Source organism: Microcaecilia unicolor, chromosome 2, assembly GCF_901765095.1.
Source record: "Microcaecilia unicolor chromosome 2, aMicUni1.1, whole genome shotgun sequence".
In the NCBI taxonomy this organism is placed as follows: Eukaryota; Metazoa; Chordata; class Amphibia; order Gymnophiona; family Siphonopidae; genus Microcaecilia; species Microcaecilia unicolor.
In genome coordinates, this window is record NC_044032.1 from 344,374,993 (window position 1) to 344,395,606 (window position 20,614).

At 46.8% G+C, this 20,614-nt stretch overlaps 1 protein-coding gene across 1 annotated transcript in view; it reads left to right on the forward strand.

Moving 5' to 3' along the window:
• FRMPD1 (FERM and PDZ domain containing 1) overlaps positions 1-20,614 on the forward strand; it is a 360,497-nt gene that overhangs the window by 119,493 nt on the left and 220,390 nt on the right. Inside the window, 1 exon segment of the mRNA XM_030194418.1 lies at positions 14,843-14,947. Coding sequence (XP_030050278.1) covers positions 14,843-14,947 — 105 coding nt within the window.

The following is a 20,614-nucleotide window of genomic DNA, read 5'->3' on the forward strand; positions in this document are numbered from 1 at the left end:
AAAGCTGCAGAGAATCTGCAGGTTGTGGACCCTGTGAACCTCAGCACTGAGGAGCACATGGTGCAGAGACCCAATCCCAAGGATTTCAACCCCCACCCAGCTTCTCATGAAGGCAGCCACAAAAGGGATGTCCACTGAAGTACAATCTGCACATATCCCCACAGTTACTTTGCTTCAGCATTAAAACAATAAATACAAAAATAAGGCAAAATGGTATGTTGCAAAGTCCACTGCTGTCCCTTGTGTTGCTTCTGACCAGTTTCTGTGCTGTATCTTGTCCAGCAGCCAGGTCCTGCAGAAAGGAAGGAGTCCTTGGTTAGCGGAAACATGGGCAGACCAGATCTCAGGTCATCTTCCTAGCAGAAGGGGAAGGGTAGGTTCAGAGGTCTCTACTTACCTGGGGACACTTGCAAATGGGGACTCCAGGTGGCTCATGGCTCAGCTGCCTGATGCTGTGGGGACAGAACAGAGAGCATAAGAATCAGTTTCCCAGGAGTTTGGGATTCCTTGCTGATAAGCCACCTTCCCCCTTAGCAACATTAAGGCAACATTTAGGGTCAAAAATGGCATCTAAATCCAATTGACAGTGTTGTGCACAAGCTAACTTATTCATTTTCATTGCACTTGGGATCTCTATTCTGCTTGGAGAACTGGTAGAGATGATTGGAAAAACAATATTACTGGATCCTGTGCAGAGCTGGGAGCCTGAGACTTTTCTCAGCCCTAGGTTTACAGCCTTTCTGTGTATCCACTTTGCTCCTTTTGGGTTTATCTTCTTGTTTTGTTGAGGGGGAGGGGGTTTGTTTTTCTGGTTCTGAATTTATGTTATTGTATTGCATTTTATACAGCTGTTGACTATACAGTGCAAGCAGGCTGCTCCCCATAATTTTTTTTGTTACATTTGTACCCTGCACTTTCCCACTCATGGCAGGCTCAATGTGGCAGGCAATGGAGGGTTAAGTGACTTGCCCAGAGTCACAAGGAGCTGCCTGTGCCAGGAATTGAACTCAGTTCCTCAGGACCAAAGTCCACCACCCTAACCACTAGGCCACGCCTCCACTCCTAATAAAATTTTGTACGTTAAATGTAGGCACTCACGGTCTGTACATTGCTCGGAATGTTTATTTTAATAACATAGGCAGGCTGCACACCCTCTCGCTCCTGCCCTTGCTTTTACCCCTAACGCACTCACAGACCAAGCATGAGACAGGTTTTGGGAATAAATGGCCACAGCTTTATTGAAACAACACATTAAACAAACCCTAGGAACAGTGGTGTGCTGGTAAATGTTTAACAACAGGCTCTCTCCCCGGTCCCCCTCTACGCCCCCTTCCCCCTCTGCTCCCCCCCCCCCCAGATTGCAGAGCTGGCTATAGCCGGGGAGAGAGCCTGGGGGGGGGGGGGGGGGGTGGCAATGCATTACTCCAGGAAAAAAAAATTAAATGATCCCAGGTTCCAATCTAATTCATGTTTAATGTGCAATAAAATGCCACAAATAAGTAAATAAATATAAACTTTTAATGTTGAGCACCTGATTCTCAAAGTGAACATATTCCAAACACTAGAATGAAAATAAAATGATTTTTTTTTTTTTACCTTTGTTGTCTGGTGGCTGTTTTTCTGATCATGCTGGCCTAGTATCCGATTCTGCTGCTATCTGTCCTCTTAACTCCGTTTGCAGGGCTTCCTTTCCATTTATTTCTTTCCTTTCCTCCTTTCTTCTTCATTTCTGGTCCTCAGCTTCTGCCTATTTTCTTCATCGATGTGCAGTTTTTCTCTTCCTTTTCCCTCATCTCATCTCCTTCCTCACTCTTCCCTCCCCTCCATCCATGTCCAGCATTTCTTCTCTCTCCCCTCCTCTCCCCTTCCCTCCATCCACGCATGTCCAGTGACCCTTCTTTTCTCCCCCTGCCCTGCATGCACCCAGCGACCCTCCTCTCCCCTGCCCTCCATGCACCCATACCCAGTGACGCTCCTCTCCTCTCCCCTGCCCTCCATCCACCCATATCCAGTGACCCTTCTTTCCCCTGCCCTCCATCCACCTATGTCCAGCAGTGACCCTCCTCTCCCCTGCCCTGCATGCACCCATACCCAGCGACCCTTCTCTCCCCTGCCCTGCATGCACCCATACCCAGTGACCCTCCTTTCCCCTGCTCTCTATCCACCCATGTCCAGCAGTGACCCTCCTCTCCTCTGCCATGCATGCACCCATACACAGCGACCCTTCTCTTCCCTGCCCTGCATGCACCCATACCCAGTGACCCTCCTTTCCCCTGCCCTCCATCCATCCATGTCCAGCAGTGACCCTCCTCTCCCCTGCCCTGCATGCATCCATCCCGGCAGAAACATTGCATTTCGTGTGTGTACATATCTGCATATATACACATCTCTGTAAATATCAAACATATAAACGGCGAGTGACCGTACTCACTCACAAATGCGCAGTAGAGACCTTCTCTGCCCCGCCCCCACGTCAATACGTGATGACGGGGGGTGGAATACAGAGGGTCTGTACTGCGCATTGCTGAGGGAGGGACACCGCCGTCTAACGCTCCCCCCACCCGAGTCGCCGCCGCCACCCACCTTCTACCCGGTTGGGCCCTCGCTCCACTATTGAAACAGCGAGGGTCCGGGAACGCAGCACTGAGCTCTGCTGAGCTGCCGACATCGCCCTTCCTTCTTCTTCTCTGCCTCTGTCCCGCCCTCGATGACGTTACGTCACACGAGGGCGGGACAGGCAGAGAAGAAGAACGAAGGCCGATGTCGGCAGCTCAGCAGAGCTCAGTGCTGCGTTCCCGGACCCTCGCTGTTTCAATAGCGGAGCGAGGGCCCGGCCGGGTGGAAGGTGGGTGGTGATGGCTCGGTGAGGGGGCCCGAACTCAGAGGGGGAGGGGCAGCGGCAAACTCGGCGGTGGGGGCGGGCCTTTCAACCCCCCCTTCCTATAATAGCCCGTTTTTACGGGCTCAAAGTCTAGTAAATATATAAATCCCCACACCCAGCAACACAGCATAACCAATGATCATACTGGACAGTATGCAATCTTTATTCCCCTCGCCCCTCCTGGTGCCTGACCCACACCCACCTCAGTCGACCACAACTTAACCTTGTATTTGTTATCCCCCGACTTGGAAACGCCTGTATGGTACTATGTAAGCCACCTTGAGCCTGCAAATAGGTGGGAAACTGTGAGGTACAAATGTAACAAACAAGCAAATAAATTTAAAATAAAGCAATGCAAGCAGAGACACTAGATAAATATAGACAATTTTTTTTTTTGCTTTCCAAAATGAGTGAAAATGAATAGTTGTAGTGGGAATTGAACCCAAGTACCCCCAGGAGCAAAATCCACTCCACTAACCACCAGGCTACTCCTCTGCTCCACAAATGCTCAAAAGGAAAACTGCTTTTAGCAGTGTTGTGCCCTGCTGCCATCTGCAGGCTAATGTTAGGAACGACAGCTCTACAATCCTGGTAGAGAGAGCAGCCCCTGCAAGAAGCATGAAGTTGGGGTGTGGCCAGGCCAGAGGGGAGAACATGGTGCAAAATGGACGCCCAGGACAGACAAAGCATCCTCTGCAAAAGCCGTGCATTTCTTTTTTTTTTTAACTTCCCCGATGCACTGATCTTTTTGCGAAAGCCGGGCAACACAACACATGCGGTCAATCGGCCGTAGAGTGCCCGATCATACTTAGCCCTGGGTCCCCCCCCCCTGTATTGCACATTTTAAATGTCACGTCTGGGTGTGCCGGCGTTCTTGCTCCCCCAGAGAAGCGACGGAAAAGCGAGACCAGCAAACCCCAGCACAGAGACCCCGGCACAGGGCATCAAAGGCAACGGGCACCATGTGACAGTCGCCCTCCGGCAGATCCCCGTTCCGAGGGGAACCCAGCAACAAACTGCCTGTCTGAGCCCCGCTCCCAGCGCAGCTGCTCTGCCCCTGACAGAGTGTCTCCGCACCTGCTCTTGTGCAGCGCCGCACAGCACCGGGACAAAACGGCTTCCTTCGCAACCCGTGTGCCTGACGTACCCCGATGTGCTGCACCGATAGCTAGTTTGGGTTGCCAACGAAGGAGAGCTTTTTGCACACTTACGGTTCTCCATTTGAGCCCTGATTTGGTGAGTACGGCATGGCCGGTAAAAAATTCCAGCGGCGTGGCAAGATAGAGCAAACCTCCATCCAGGGGTGGGCCTGGGCTGCCTCAAAACTCCTGCACTGCTTGCTGCCGACAAAAGACCTTCCCCGTCTCGTCGGCAGCTCTTATGCGGTGCAAGGGGCACCACCAAGGCCCCGCCCCCTTCTGGCCTCCCAACCCATGGTGGGCAGGGCCTCCTGCCACGTCACCCAGACCGTCAGGGAGGAAGCCGGAAGGGAAGGGTCGCTCAGGCTGGGGAGCTGCCGTGCGGCAGCTGCCATGTTATGTGCGGCTGCTCGGCATGCTGTACGCTGGCCTTCCTTACTAATGAGCTCATTGCAGTGTATTTGCATAGGGTTCTCAGTAGCTGCTAATGGCATACGTTTGAGACGCAGAAAACCACTTTGTGCATTACTTGCTAAATAATGTTTGCTATAGACTGGCTACAACCAGCCTAAAGCATACAATGAAAGCTTGGTAAGCTTTGTGCATTGGCCCCTGAGTCGGTGGCAGATGCTGGAACTAGCAGGCAGCACAGGTGCCTCAGGCAGAGGAGTCACAGGAGGGCACTGTGCCAGCAGAAGAGCCTGCTGAAGATGCCAGCCAGGAGCCATCTGCAGGGAAATAAGAAAAGGACCAATTACTGGCTGAAACCCCACCCCACCTTTGGTCTGGATACGCCAGATGCCCCTGTAGAGGTTGAGGAGCCAGAAGACACAGTTGACCCATAGGGGACCGTACAACCACAGTGCTTCAGGCCAGCAAATTCCCGGTCCAAAATGTACAGGTGGCTGACTACCAGCATCAGAAGCTACAGCTGCTGCAGTGCCGTAGTGAAGACAGCTGACACCCGGGGCGGGTCGCTGCTGCGCACCCCCCCCCCCCCCCCAGGTGCAGCACGGCACACCCTCCCCCCCTCCGGAGCGCACCCCCCCCCCCCCCCGGAGCGCATACTTACATGGGAAAGCGGCGAGGGATGGGCGGGAGGGCTGAACTGCCCCGAGTACATGTCGCTGGGAGCTGCGTCGGCTCCACTGGTTCCCTGCTTTCTCTGCCCCGGAACAGGAAGTAATCTGTTCTGGGGCAGAGGGAGCAGGGAACCAGTGGAGCTGACACCCCCTCAGCGGTGTGCACCTGGGGCAGACCGCCCCACCGCCCCCCCTATCTACGCCACTGAGCTGCTGTGTGAGGGGATTCAGGTTCAGCAGTAGAAGCTCCAAGCCCAGGATGACTGCTTGCATGTTCTTCGAACCATGCAGCAGGAGAGCAGGGATGCTAGGTACAATATGTGGCTGCAGCTTCAAGGAATCCTGCAAGATCTGCATGATTACAAAGAGGCCTTGTCCAGCACATTGCCCACTCAGCAGACGCCTGACCCTCCCAGGGGAACCAGTGAGGCCAGCATTCCAGTAGCACCACCCTCCATATCAGTCGCTAGTGGTATCAGTGCCCACACCACCCAGGCCAGCAACCTCCTCAGCTCCGGCCAAGCAACCAGCATCCAAGGGGGTGTGGATGGGACTCTCAGAACCCCAGGCCAGTGGGTGTGCCTTGTAGCCAGTCAAGTCACTTCTCTGGCTCCCTATCCATTTCCGCATATAGTTCAAACTCCTCTTATTGACTTACAAGTACATTCACTCTGCAGCTCCTCAGTACCTCTCCACTCACCTCTCCCTACACTCCCAGATATACCAAGTCACATACATTTAGCATGTGACACATGCAATCGGGCCTCTTCTCTAGTTCACACACTTAAGGGGCCTGATCTCACATATTGACGTCCTCCCCCGCTACCCACAATCCGGTACCTCTTGTTTTAAAAGTTCTTTTTGCCACAGTCTGCACAGGGCCACCACTTTTAGCAATAGCAGGTTGCTTCAGTCAGTCCCCACCTTTCTGCAGCTGTTTCCTGCCCTTGCTGAAGGAAGGCCACAGGATTGGCTGATGCAGCCTGCTACTCAGCAGTAGCTATTTATGCCAATCTGGGAAACCTTAATAAAAAGGAGTGGAAGTGAGCTTATCTAGTCTAGGGTTACCATTTGTCCGGATTTCCCCGGACATGTCCTCTTTTTGAGGGCGCTGTCGGGAGTCCGGGCGGATTTCTTCGTTTGCTGGCTTTGTCCGGGTTTTCTACGAGTCCTCCGCTCCTCCTCCTGACTTTCAGTCTCCTCCCTTCGTCCGACGTGCAGCGTCCGTGCGTGATGACGTACACGCCCCAATCAGCTGATTAGTTGATCGATCCGCCCTCCCGTTCTCAGTCCTCCTGCACGTACACGAGAACTAGTAGTGCCTGCTGCAGCCACGAGGTAAATTTGTTTTTTGTCCGAGTTGTGTGGGTCTGGGTGAGGGTCGGACGGACTGAGCCACTTTCTTGATGTAGCTGCTAGTGCTACTTCACTTAGTTGGCAGGCTGCTGCCTGCCATGCAGTCGCGGTAGTGTGGGGATTCGGGGAAGTAATAAAACCGGAGATAGTAGTTGTTCAAGTTAAAGTACAAGAAAACTGTGGCCCGTCTGGGGGGGGGGGGGGGGAGACCAGAATGGAACTGGCTGGGTAATTCAATTGGTATCTCTCTCCCTGTTGGTTAAAAATAAATCCTCCTGTTCTCGATTTTCATTTGGATTGGAACAAAGGTGCACAAATGTCCGGCAGCTTCTCTGTGCTATCTTTTTCAACTCTCCAGGGCTTCCTTACCGTTCCTCTCCTACCTCATCTATCTGTACAAGTGGTATCCTCCGTCCCTATCATGCTGGCTGGGTTTTTTTTCTTTTTCTGTGAAACGTTTTATTGCCCAATGTTGTTTCTCTTAAAAGTGCCCCCGGCCATGCGGAACTAATCATCTTGTTGTGGGTTGCAGGGTGACTTGTTATTCTGTGAGTGTCTCCAGCTCCATTGAAGTCTTGAATAGGGGGCGGGGCAAGGGGCGGGGCATGGGCGGGGTGGGGGCGGGGAAGAGGTGTGTCAATGGGTGGGGCATGTGTCCTCTTTTTTCTTAGGGCAAATATGGTAACCCTAATCTAGTCCACTGTAAGCAAGGAAGCCAATTAGGATAGTCTAAGTTTCCTCTTCCCAGTGCAGCCGTCATCCCCGTTCACTCAAAATAATGCAAGCAAACCTATGAGCTGCTTCATCCACATTGTCATTTTTTATTTTTGGTCCATCTGTAACAAGTCTAAAGCTGTTTCAATTGGATAGGCAGTACCTTAAAAGGTGGAGGACAAAAGTGTGTTTTTGGTTTAACTTATTGGATAGCTTTTTAATTTATTTATTTAGATTTTGCTCACACCTTTTTCAGTAGTAGCTCAAGGTGAGTTACATTCAGGTAGTCTGGATATTTCTCTATCCCAGGAGGGCTCACAATCTAAGTTTGTACCTGAGGCAATGGAGGATTAAGTGACTTGCCCAAGATCACACGGACCAAAAGTGGGATTTAAACCAGCCACCTCTGGATTGCAAGACCAGTGCTCTAACCACTAGGCCACTCCATTTGAAAGCTTTCTATATGTAGATATAAATATCATGAAATGACAATTGAATATCACTAAAACAGCTTTAAAATTATTATAGCTGATAGAAACAACAAAGTCTGTATTTTGTGCTCATTTTTCTACACTAAAAACTAAATAGATACACTGTATACAATATAGATGGCCAGATTTCAGTGAGAATAGCCTATTTCCTGATGGGTTCATCTTAAATGTTGTAATCTGCTTTGGGAAGCCTGATGTTATAAAGATGATGGAATATATTGAAATTAAATGGAAGTAGAATTAAACTCTCCTTTCATTGGGGCACATGGAATCACATCTTCATCTGTTTTGTAGAAGATTTTAGATACACAAATGGATTATTCTGTTGTTTGAGCATGTTTCAAGGACAAGTGTTTTATAAGTCAAAATAATAAAAATATTTTCTGTCAAACAGATCTCTCATTTATGGAAACATAACTAAATGGGCTATAAGCCCCTAATGCAGCCCATTGGTTTTCTTATATTTTGTTCTTGTGATGGCTCATACTGTGCCAAAACTGGAAATATAGTGAGACAGAATAATAGAATTTAGTAACATCCAAAACTTTTTTTGTTCGTTTTAATCATCTTTATTAAAAGCAAAGCATGTTTGTTGATAAGCTTCATACAGAACAAGAAAAAATAGTAAACCATCCAACATGGCACAATAAAAACTTTTACAGAGAACATACCCCAAGAACCCTTCCTCTCCTGTACTCCCCTCCCTCCCTATAAGCCCACCTGACTGTTTCCACCCGCCAAAATAGCACAACAGATGTACAGATCAGTAGGACTCAAAGCATTTCATAACAAGCACTGCCTCCACTGAATGCAAATCTCTCTCAGGAATATTCATTGTCAATATCCTGACAAACTTGACTGCCTTGGGTAACTCCAGGACCAGGTTATTCTAACTACCATAAGAGGCAGTGGGTAGTTCCCTATTCCTAGAGGGCTCACAATCTAATTTTGTACCTGAGAAAATGGAGGATTAAGTGACTTGCCCAAGGGCATGGGTGCAAAATAAGACCAAGAATCTTATAATGCCTCTGTATCACTCCATGGTGCAACCTCACCTTGAATATTGTGTTTAATTCTGGTCGCAGTATTTCAAAAAAGATATAGCTCAAACCACTAGGCCACACCTCCTCGTTAGTCTCTGCAGCCGTACAGAGTAGGGCCCTTGTGCTTCAGGGCATACACCATGTCCATAGCTGTTACTGTCTTTTTCTTGGCATGCTTAGTGTAGGTGACAGTGTCTCAGATGACATTCTCCAAGAAAACCTTCAGCACTCCATAAGTTCCTTTATAGATGAGGCTGGATATACACTTGACTTCGCCTCGACGAGCCAGACATTGGATAGCAGGCTTTGTGATCCCTTGGATGTTATCGCATAACACCTTCCTGTGCTACTTAGTGCCCCCTTTCCTCAAACCCTTCCCACCTTTACCATGAACAGACATCTTTAGCTTTCAAAGTGAAAAGCACTACAACTCGGTTCTATATTAGACACAAACATGACTTCTTCTCTGCCCAGCCCAGCATCTCTTCCCCTCTCTTCCATTCATTCCCCACAGACTGGCTTCTCTCCATCTCCTCCCCCTCTCTTCCCTGTTCCCTCACCCATAGTCCATCTCTCCTGTTCCCCTTCACCCACATGTCCAGAACCTCAACTTCTCCCTCTTTTCCCCCTTTCTTGGTGAGTCCAGCACCACCCTCTGTTTCACATACCATCGTAACATGGGTCCCCACCTCTCTATCTCATAACTCCCCTCAGCCAGTCTCTCACTCTCTCTTATATTCCCCCAGCTTTCACCCAGTCTCTCTCTTAAAATCCCCTTCCAGACTTCACCTAGTCTCTCATGACTCCCCTAGCCGTCATGCAGTCTCTTTCTCATAACTGCCTCTCCCCAGCCTTCATGCAGTCTCACCCTCTAAACACCTTCCTCCCTCCCCCCCCCCCCCCCGAGCCCTCATCTAGTCTCAGTCTCTCTCAGATCCTGCCACTGATTTCTTTAATCTTGCTAGCTGCAAAGGAAATAGTATGCTTCCTATTTGTCCACAGCAGTCCAGCTCACTGTAAGCTTGAGCTGCATGATGCAGGAAGTTCAGGTAGTCTAGCGGTTTCAACTCCCACGAGACTTGAAACCACAAGAGTTCCTGAACTTCCTGCACCTGACTAGATATATAGGAGCGCAGTACATATGTATTAATTTCTACGCTGTGGATGTGGAATCATAAAGCTCTTTGCTGGTGCTGACAATTAGCCCACCAAATTTTTAACCCATAAACACATAATCATACTTAATACTAAATGGTTCCAGAACATGCAATTTCATCCTTCATGAAGGACAAAGGGAACTACCTGAAACATATCAACTGCTATCACTTCTAAGATTCACAAGAGTTTCAGCAAACAGAGGGATCCTTTTACTAAGCAGAGGTAAGCACTAACGCAGAAGTCTTGCAAGGTCACTGCTTGAACTCTCAGCAGCCATTTTGAATTGGCACCGGGAGCGAGACAGTCTACAGACGCGTCAGGCAGGAAAGAGGAGGCTCTATCCTGCCCCGAAGAGGTCACTAGGGCTCCACACTAAGGTAAAGGAGGGGAGGGGTAGTGAATGGTGTCATGTGGGTGAATGGAGGCTGGAAAATTGGGGAAGGGATCTACATGGGGGAGAGAGAGGGAATCTGGCTTTTTTTTGTGGGGGGGTCAAAGTGACAGGGGGCGGGGTGGGGGTGTGACAAGGGGCGGGACAGGGTGTGATAGGGTATGTGGGGGTGTGACAGGGGGCAGGGCATGTGTCCTTTTTTTTTTCTTAGGACACATATGGTAATCCTAAGGGCATGGGGAGGGGAAGAACTAGAGTCATTACTGCCCACAGAGGTCTTTCTGTTCTCCCCTGTCCCTGTGCATTGTCTTCCAGTAGACAGGAGTTGGTGAAAAGTGCTTCTTACCTGTCAGATTTTCTCTGCATCCAGAATCACATATGGCCTAATTTATGGGAGTTTTCAAGGGTCGGCAGCCAGATGTGGATCCTGGTGCCTCATGAGACATCACCCATTTGGAGCCAATTATTGCAGTTGGGTCCTCTCTACCTTGCCTTTGCAACGCGTCTCCAGCCTTGGTTCCTGGCTCCCGCTCCAGCTTTAGTTCCTGCCTCCAACTCTGATTCAGCATTCCTGCCTCATCGTTCCTGCTTCCAGCCCTGCCTCAGCGTTACTGCCTCCAGCCCTACCTTACCTCTAGCCTTGTCTCTGTGGCACTGCTAAATCATGAAAGGTCAAAAGGGGAACTCAGGGAGGACAAGGCTATAGCGGAGAGACTGAATGAGTTCTTTGCTTTGGTCTTTATGGAAGAAGATGTAAGAGATCTGCCTGTACTGGAAATGGTTTTCAAGGGTGATGATGCAAAAGAATTGAAAGAAATCTTGGCGAACCTGAAAGATGTACTGAGCCAAGATGACAATTTAAAGAGTGATAAATTACCTGGACTGAATGGTATACATCCCAGGGTACTGAAAGAACTCAAAAATGAAATTGCTGATGTGTTGTTAGTGATTTGTAACCTGTTCTTAAAATTGTCTGTAGTACCTGAAGATTGGAGGGTGGCCAATGTAACACTGATTTTTAAAAAGGGTTCCAGGGGTGATTTAGGAAATTACAGACCAGTAAGCTTGATGTCAGTACTGGACAAAATAGTGGAAACTATTATCAAGAATAAAATTATGGAACACATAGACAAACATGGTTTAATGGGACAGAGTCAGCATGTGTTCAGCCTTGAGAAGTCTTTCCTCACCAATTTGCTTCAGTTCTTTCAAGGCGTGAATAAACATGTGGATAAAGATGAGCTGGTTGATGTAGTGTATCTATATTTTCATAAAGCTTTTAATAAAGCTCCTCATGAGAGATTCGCAAGAAAATTAAAAATTAATGGGATATAAGGCAATGTCCTTCTGTGGATTAGGAATTTGTTATTGGACAGAAAACTGAGGGTAGGGTTAAATGGCCATTTTTCTCAATGGAGGAGGGTGAATAGTGGCATGCCACAGGGACCAGTGCTATTTAACATATTTATAAATGATGTGGAAATCGGAACGACAAGTGAGGTGATCAAATTTGCAGATGACACAAAACTATTCAAAGTTGTCAAAACACATGTGGATTATGAAAAATTGTAGGAACACCTTAGGAAACTGGAAGACTGGGCATCCAAATGGCAGATGAAATTTAATGGGGACAAATGCAAAGTGATGCACATTGGGAAGAATAATCCGAATCATAGTTACTTGATGCTAGGGTCCACCTTATGAGTCAGCACTCAAGAAAAAGATCTAGGTATCATTGTTGAAAGTACGCTGAAACCTTCTGCCCAGTGTGTGGTGGTGGTCAAAAAATAAAAGGATGTTAGGAATTACTACTACTACTAATCATTTCTATAGTGCTACTAGACGTACGCAGCACTATACACATTACATACAGGTACTTTTCTCTGTCCCTAGGGGGCTGACAATCTAAGTTTTTTGTACCTGGGGCAATGGAGGATTAAGTGACTTGCCCAAGGGCATGGGTGCAAAATAAGACCAAGAATATTATAATGTCTCTGTATCAGTAGCGTAGGAAGGGGGGGCGGTGGGGCGGTCCTCCCCGGGTGCACGCCGCTGGGGGGGTGTCGGCTCCGCTGTTTCCCTGCTCTCTCTGCCCTGGAACAGGTTACTTCCTGTTCCAGGGCAGAGAGAGCAGGGAACCAGTGGAGCCGACGCAACTCCCAGTGACGTGCACTCGGGGCGGAGTGGCCCTCCCACCTGTCCCCTATCCTATGCTAGTGGTAAGAAGAATGCGCTCAGGGGGTGGGGTGCGCGTGCCGAGAGGGGGTGCGCTGTGCTGCACCCCGAGGGGGGGGGGAGGGTGCGCAGCGGCGACCCGCCCCGAGTGTCAGCCGCCCTAGCTACGGCACTGCTCTGAATCACGCTATGGTGCGACCTCACCTTGAATATTGTGTTTAATTCTGATTGCTGTATCTCAAAAAAGATATAGCAGAAATAGATAAAGTTCAAAGAAGAGCGACCAAAATAATAAAGAGGATGAAATTTCTCCCATATGAGGAAATGCTAAAGAGGTTACATCTCGTCAGCTTGGAAAAGAGATGACTGAGGTCTATAAAATTCTGTGTGGTGTAGAACGGGTAAAAGTGAATCAATTTTTCACTCTTTCAAAAAACACAAAGACCAGGGGACACTCAATGAAATTACATGGATATATTTTTTAAACAAATAGGAGGACATATTTTTCACTCAATGAATAGTTAAACTGTGGAACTCACTGCAGGAGTGGTAACAGTGGTTAGCATATGTAGGTTTAAAAAATGTTTGGACAGGTTTCTGGAGGAAAAGTCCATAGTCTGTTTTTGAGATTGTCATGGGGGAAGCTACTGCTTGCACCGGGATTTGTAGCATGGAATGTTGCTACTAATTGAGTTTTTGCCAGGTACTTGTGACCTGGATTGGCCACTATTGGTAGCAGGATATTAGGCTACATGGACCACTGGTCTGACCCAGTATGGTTATACTTATGTTCTTATGTCTCCAGCCCTGGCTGTTCTCCGGCCTGCCTGTCTCCAGCTCTGCCCTTCTTCTACCTTTCTTGCTTCTGGCCTAGCCTTTCCTCTGCCTTGCCTCTGGCCGTTCTTGCTTCTCTCCAGGTCCTGGTTCTCCTGGGCCTGCCCCCAAGGGCTCTTTTCAGGGCCACTCAGTGCCTCCACTCTTCATGGAGAGACACACCTGCCATCAGCCGGGGCCCCCTCTGACTTCCCTTGCTCGGCGGCAGCCCAAAGGCTCACCCATCTGGAAGCATGACAAAAGGAGAGTTTTGCTTTACTTCCATTTAATTTCAGTACAACTGTTAAAAATGAACCCATCAAGAAACAGGATATCCTCACTGAAATTTGACCATGTATTATTGTATTCTATAGAACAGTGTAGAAAAGTGAGCACAAAATACAGAGAGTTTATTACTGCTCTTTCTGCCAGCTACAATAATTTGTTATGCTGTTTTAGGGCCCATTTTACTAAGCTGTGGTAAAGGGGGCCCTGGGGTGGTGTCAGTGCGTGGATTTGCAAGCCAAGGGCCCCTTTTACCGCAGTGAGTAAAAAGCTTTAAAAAGAGGAAGTGGCTGTTAAACACTTGCCTCGCAGCCATTTCCTTGGGGAGCCCTTACCGCCATCTGTTTAGGAGGTGGTAAGGTCTCCTGCGCTATCCTGAGAAGCTCTGCCCGATTATTGCCAGGTAAGTCCCCAGCGCTACAAATAAAAAACTATTTTTAAAGTACCAGAAATGGTGTGCGGTGGGAGCGGGAACTACCACCAGGCTACTGCAGTAGCCCGGCAGTAATGCCAAATTGGCACGCGGCAAACACGCGCTAGGCTTGCTGCACCTTTGTAAAAGGGCCCCTTAGTGATTTCCAGCTTTATGTTATGAAATAAATAAAAAAAGCTGTAAAAAAATCCACACATAAGCAGTCGTAAGCGTTTTACTATTGTTTTTATACAGAAATAGCTTTATTGTCATCATAAGCAAAAATACAGGCATATATCGCTGCACTGAAAATCACAATACAGCATTGCAGATAACAAAGCAAGCACTGGAGCATTGACAAATACATTTGGAATATAACCCTTCCACCTTTCACAGACCCCTCAAAACATCCCACGGTCCCACCCCCCCATTCTCCCCTTCCATCCCCGCCCCACCCCCCCCAATCCCCTCCTAACAGAAAGAATGCAAAACCAAGGAGGTTTATTAAAGCAATATAAACCATACAAGTTTGCTATTGTTTTCAATAGGGCCTGCAAATGTTTTGCGTCCCTCAACATGGCACCTAGCTCCGCCTACTGGCTTCAGCACTATAGGCTCATGCCCTCTCCTATTACCAAACCACCTTGCACCAGTCTTCCTTCCTGCTTTCCCCTGCAGCTCTGTATCCTGAAGGGGACTGGCAGGGATTACAGCAATGTGCGAACTTTGGTATGTTCAAAATATTTTAGGAAGGGGAAGAAACCCACAGATTAAAAAGTCACTGTCATCTGTAGGCACTTTTTCCAAGTGAAAATATGTGTGAACTCTGTAGCTATGGTGCGCTTTATGAAAAGTTGCCCCATTAGTGTTATTGTAACCATTGCCTATGTGTCTTTTTTCAGGGTCCCAAATCCTCTTTTCTGACAGCAGAGAAGAGGGCCAGGCTGAAATCAAATCCTGTGAAAGTACGCTTTGCCGAGGAAGTGCTTGTGAATGGGCATACTCAGGTCAGTATAATGTTTGGCTTATGATCCTAACTGCTAGTGTTCAGCAATGGATGTTGTTTTGATTTGGGTTCAGATAAACCAAGCTCAATGGAAGAGAATTTAAGGGAACATTCTTAAATAGGCAATATCAATACAGTCTTCTCAATATGGAATACAGAATGGTTGTGGGGGGGAGGGGGTTCTAGCGAGAAAAATTAACATGGACATCTGATTTAGTCTATTTCTTCCAAGACCTCCAACCTTTATGCTTTTTCTAAATATTTAATAACTCTTGAAGCCTCTGTTCCTTTGATATATATTGGGAAACCGCTGACCTGGTGTGAAGAGAACACGCTTTATTAAACTTAGATTGTGAGCCCTCCTGGGACAGGGAACTACCCAGTGTACTTGAATGTAACTCACCTTGAGCTACTACTGAAAAAGGTGTTAGCAAAATCCAAATAAATAAATAAATACATTTATGTGCTTTTTTTCTGGCAGTATATGCCCTTGTATTGGGATTTGGCCAATTTTTTCATCACTGTTTTGCCTTTTATGAAGATCTGGCTTGTAATTTTGGATGTTGCGTGGCAGAGCTCAGCAAGAGAACTTACGGCGAGGAACTAAGTGTGTCATTGAACGGCAGCTGTATCCAGAGGTCTTCCTGGAATTGTGACTAACTATACCCAGATGTTATTGGTGTTCTGATAGTTACTAGGGATAGAGGCCAAACAAAACTGGTGGTTTTTGTTTCAACCAAAATTGAATCCGCAGCTGAAATTTGTGGCTGAGTTTCGGCCGGAACCAAAGCCAAAACCAAAATAGTTGTGCCTGCCCCCTCCCCACCCCCCTGGCAGAACATGGGGCCCTTCAGGCCACCGCTGCTACTGTCACCCTCCCCAGGCCTACCTTAATAAGCCCTGGTGGCCTCTTTGGGGGCAGGAAAGAACCCCACTCTTTCCTGCTTAGTGCTGCTGCTGGTTTAAAATGGCTGCCAAGACTGCCATGGGAGGCTTTGCAGCCATATTGAGATTGAGATTCACACCGGCATAAGCAAAGCAATCACTCTAGCTTATGCTGGTGCCAGACTCAAACTGGTTCCGGGACCTCCCACAGCAGTCTTGGCAGCCTTTTTAAGCCAGCAGAGGCCAAATCCTGAATGGTTTGCTGCCGAAACTGAAACCGAAACCGAAATTCGGTTGGCCTCTAACTAGGAATGTGAATTCATTTGAAAAGACATGGAAATTTTCAACATTGTTCATAACGTTTCATATAATTTTAAATCTGAAACCTTCAGCGCTGTTAAATTTCTGATTTTTTTCTATTAATATTACTACTACTACTACTACTTAACACTTCTAAAGCGCTACTAGGGTTACGCAGCGCTGTACAGTTTAACAAAGAAGGACAGTCCCTGCTCAAAGGAGCTTACAATCTAATGGACAAAATGTGCAGTCAAGTAAATTGAGGCAGTCTAGATTTCCTGAATAGAAGTATAATGGTTAGGTGCCAAAGGCGACATTGAAGAGGTGGGCTTTGAGCTAAGATTTGAAGATGGGCAGGGAGGGGGCTTGGCGTATGGGCTGAGGAAGTTTATTCCAAGCATAGAGAGAGGCGAGGCAGAAAGGGCGGAGCCTGGAATTGGCGGTGGTGGAGAAGGGTACAGAGAGGAGGGATTTGTCCTGTGAGCGGAGGTTTCGGTAGGAGCGTAAGGGGAGATAAGGGTAGAGAGGTAATGAGGGGCTGCAGATTGAGTGCATTTGTAGGTTAGTAGGAGAAGCTTGAACTGTATGCGGTACCTGATCGGAAGCCAGAGAAGTGACTTGAGGAGAGGGGTGATATGAGCATATCGGTCCAGGCGGAAGATAAGATGTGCAGCAGAGTTCTGAACGGATTGAAGGGGGGATAGATGGCTAAGTGGGAGGCCAGTGAGGAGTAGGTTGCAGTAGTCAAGGCGAGAGGTAATGAGAGAGTGGACGAGAGTTCGGGTGATGTGCTCAGAGAGAAAAGGGCGAATTTTGCTGATGTTGTAGAGAAAGAAGCGACAGGTTTTGGCTATCTACTGGATATGCACTGGATATGCTGCCAGGCATAAGCCAGCTTTGAATCTTTGTCTTCGGGAAAGAACCATTCTACCTCTTGAGAGTCTGGCTGTAGCTAGCCCATTCCTAATTGTGTCTTGTATTTCTGGTAATTTTAGTAGGTTCTGTTTCCTGGGTATTTCTGCCCCACCTCTGCGGTTGTCCCTGTTGCGTCTGCTTGTTTTCTTGTCGAGCCATGCAATTGCTTGGTTCAGTCACCTAAATAAAAAAGCTGAGTAAAGCTCAAGTAAAGCTGGTTTTAAACTTACATCTCAAAGCAGTGTGGGATTTGTAGTTCCTGATTCTACCCATGTAAGTCAGTGCTGAAGGTCCCATAATGCACCAGAATGAGGTTTTTAGAAATCCAGGACTGTCCTACAATTTTTCTTCTGAAACTGCTCTAGAGACTTACAGTAGAGCTGCCAAGTTACTTATTCCAGGAGGGAGACTTTTTGCCTGGTCCTGGTTTTAAACTTAACATCCCAAAGCAGTATAGTATTTGTAGTCCATGATTCTGGCCATTGAAATCTGCTGCAGGTACTGTTTATATAGGGCACTCCCTTCTTGCCTCTAAGGGGGGAGCTAAACAGAAGAGACTGGAAAAAAAGCAAGCCCTTCTGGCAAAGGAAAAACACTTTAGAGTTCAGTTTTTCTCTTTTATAATAATGCTAAAATTTATTAGAGTAAATAAATGGTTACAATAAAAATTCTTTTAGCCCAGTATTACAGAAAATTGAATTCTTATTTTGTATCAGTCCAAATTTCAGTATAAAGAAAATTCAAATTCCACCTGATATTTGCTGTAAGACTGCAAATCGAAATACACCACTAGCAAATAAATCTCTCTCAATACCATGGGACATCCAGAGAGGAAAAGACTTCAGATACTCGATAGTCTCTGCAACTTTATTAGCAGTGGATATTGCGCTGCTCAGCGTTTTACTATTGAAATTACTTTTCTGATGTAAACCTGCTGGCAAGCATCGTCATGAGTCATAAAAACCTCTCAACCTGTATCTTTTTATAAATGTTTTTTTTTAGTTTTTTCTAGCAATGTCTTAAATACTTATACAAATCTCAAGACACTTATCTGCTAACAACTTGGGCTAACGGGTGAGCCCCTATTTCGCCGATGCTTCTTAAGGAGCAAAACCCATAGCCTCATGAAATGCCCTGCAAGCAGATAAACAGAGATAATCTTAGTAAACTTTATAGAGAGTTTAAGAAAGCTCGTGGAACTGCATTTAACATTTTATTTGCCTACCTGATTGTAGGACCAACTTCGTGTCTATCGTGACATTCTATGTGATAAGATGGCGGCCAGTTTTTAAACTGACGCTGACCCTATCAGCCAATCGTATGTCTGCTGTAAACTTAAAGGGCTAACATATTTTAATCATACTCTTTTGCCCTCTAGGGGTCTCTTAACTCATCTGGTCCCTTTAAACCAATTTATAAAAAGGCTTTCCATTCCACACGATTATTAAGGCCGTCTGGAGCTAAAGATTTAAGTCTATATATCCAGTGCTGCTCTTTTTGAACCGGTCTCCGATCTCTGTCTCCTCCACGTATTGATAAAGGAACCAAAGGTAAATCGTGCCAAACGAATCTCATTGAATTCTTTGACTGGGTAACCGGAGAAATGAATCATGGACGTGCTATAGACATAATCTACTTAGATTTCAGCAAAGCTTTTGACATGATTCCCCACAGGAGGCTCTTGAATAAACTTGACAGGCTGAAGATAGGACCCGATGTGATGAACTGGATTAGGAACTGGTTGACGGACAGACGCCAGAGGGTGGTGGTTAATGGAATTTGCTCGGATGAGGGAAGGGTGAGTAGTGGAGTGCTTCAGGGATCGGTGCTGGGGCCGATTCTGTTCAATATATTTGTGAGTGACATTGCCGAAGGGTTAGAAGGTAAAGTTTGCCTTTTTGCGGATGATACTAAGATTTGTAACAGAGTGGACACCCAGGAGGGAGTGGAAAACATGAAAAAGGATCTGCAAAAGCTAGAAGAATGGTCTAAGGTTTGGCAATTAAAATTCAATGCGAAGAAATGCAAAGTGATGCACTTAAGAAGTAGAAATCCACGGGAGACGTATGTGTTAGGCGGTGAGAGTCTGATATGAAACAAAAAAGTGAGGAGAATGAGTGAGGATACCAAGAAAAATGTTTATTCACATAAAAAATGACCCGACACAGCTGTGTTTTGGCCCAAAGGCCTGCCTCAGGGGTCTTTATAACCTAAACAAAACAATAGAACAAATAGAACAAAATATTAGGAAATAATTAAAAATAATTTAAAAATAATGATACCAATAAATGTATATATGAAAATCAATAAATAAAATTACATCATAAGTAAATATGAAATTGTTAACAACAATCTAAAAACATGACTTGAAACATAAAACATATATTAAAATTATGTGTATTGACAGGTGTGGATTATTAAGCCACATGGGTAATACAATGGCTGATACATAAATCTATATAGGTAGCCACTTTTTTGTTTCATATCTCACGTTCCGTGAGGGATTTCACCTCCTTTTTGTTTTTTCCTGAGAGTCTGACATGTACAGACGGGGAGAGGGATCTTGGGGTGATAGTATCTGAGGATCTGAAGGCGAGGAAACAGTGTGACAAGGCGGTGGCTGTAGCCAGAAGGTTGCTAGGCTGTATAGAAAGAGGTGTGACCAGCAGAAGAAAAGAGGTTTTAATGCCCCTGTATAAGTCATTGGTAAGGCCCCACCTGGAGTATTGTGTTCAGTTTTGGAGGGCATATCTTGCTAAGGATGTAAAAAGAATTGAAGCGGTGCAAAGAAAAGCTACGAGAATGGTATGGGATTTGCGTTACAAGACATATGAGGAGAGACTTGCTGACCTGAACACGTATACCCTGGAGGAAAGGAAAAACAGGGGTGATATGATACAGATGTTCAAATATTTAAAAGGTATTAATCCGCAAACGAACCTTTTCCGTAGATGGGAAGGCGGTAGAACTAGAGGACATGAAATGAAATTGAAGGGGGGCAGACTCAAGAAAAATGTCAGGAAGTATTTTTTCACGGAGAGAGTGGTGGATACGTGGAATGCCCTCCTGCGGGAGGTGGTGGAGATGAAAACAGTAACGGAATTCAAAAATGCGTGGGATAAACATAAAGAAATCCTGTTCAGAAGGAATGGATCCTCTGAAGCTTAGCGGAGATTGGGTGGCAGAGCCGGTGGTGGGAGGCGGGGCTAGTGCTGGGCAGACTTCTACGGTCTGTGCCCTGAAAATGGCAGATACAAATCAAGGTCAGGTATACACAAAAAGTAGCACATATGAGTTTATCTTGTTGGGCAGACTGGATGGACCGTTCAGGTCTTTCTCTGCCATCATCTACTATGTTACTATCCTGCTTATTTTTGAAGGAGAAGGCCGGCTATCTTCCGACACAAAGGGGGAGATGGCTGGCCATCTCCTAAACCCGGCCAAATTGGTATTGAAAGCTGATTCTGGCTGGCTTCAACTGCTTTCCGTCACAGGGCTGGCCAAAGTTAAAGGGGGCGTTTTGGCAGGGTATGGAAGGAGGGACAGGGGCGTGGTTACGAAATGGCCG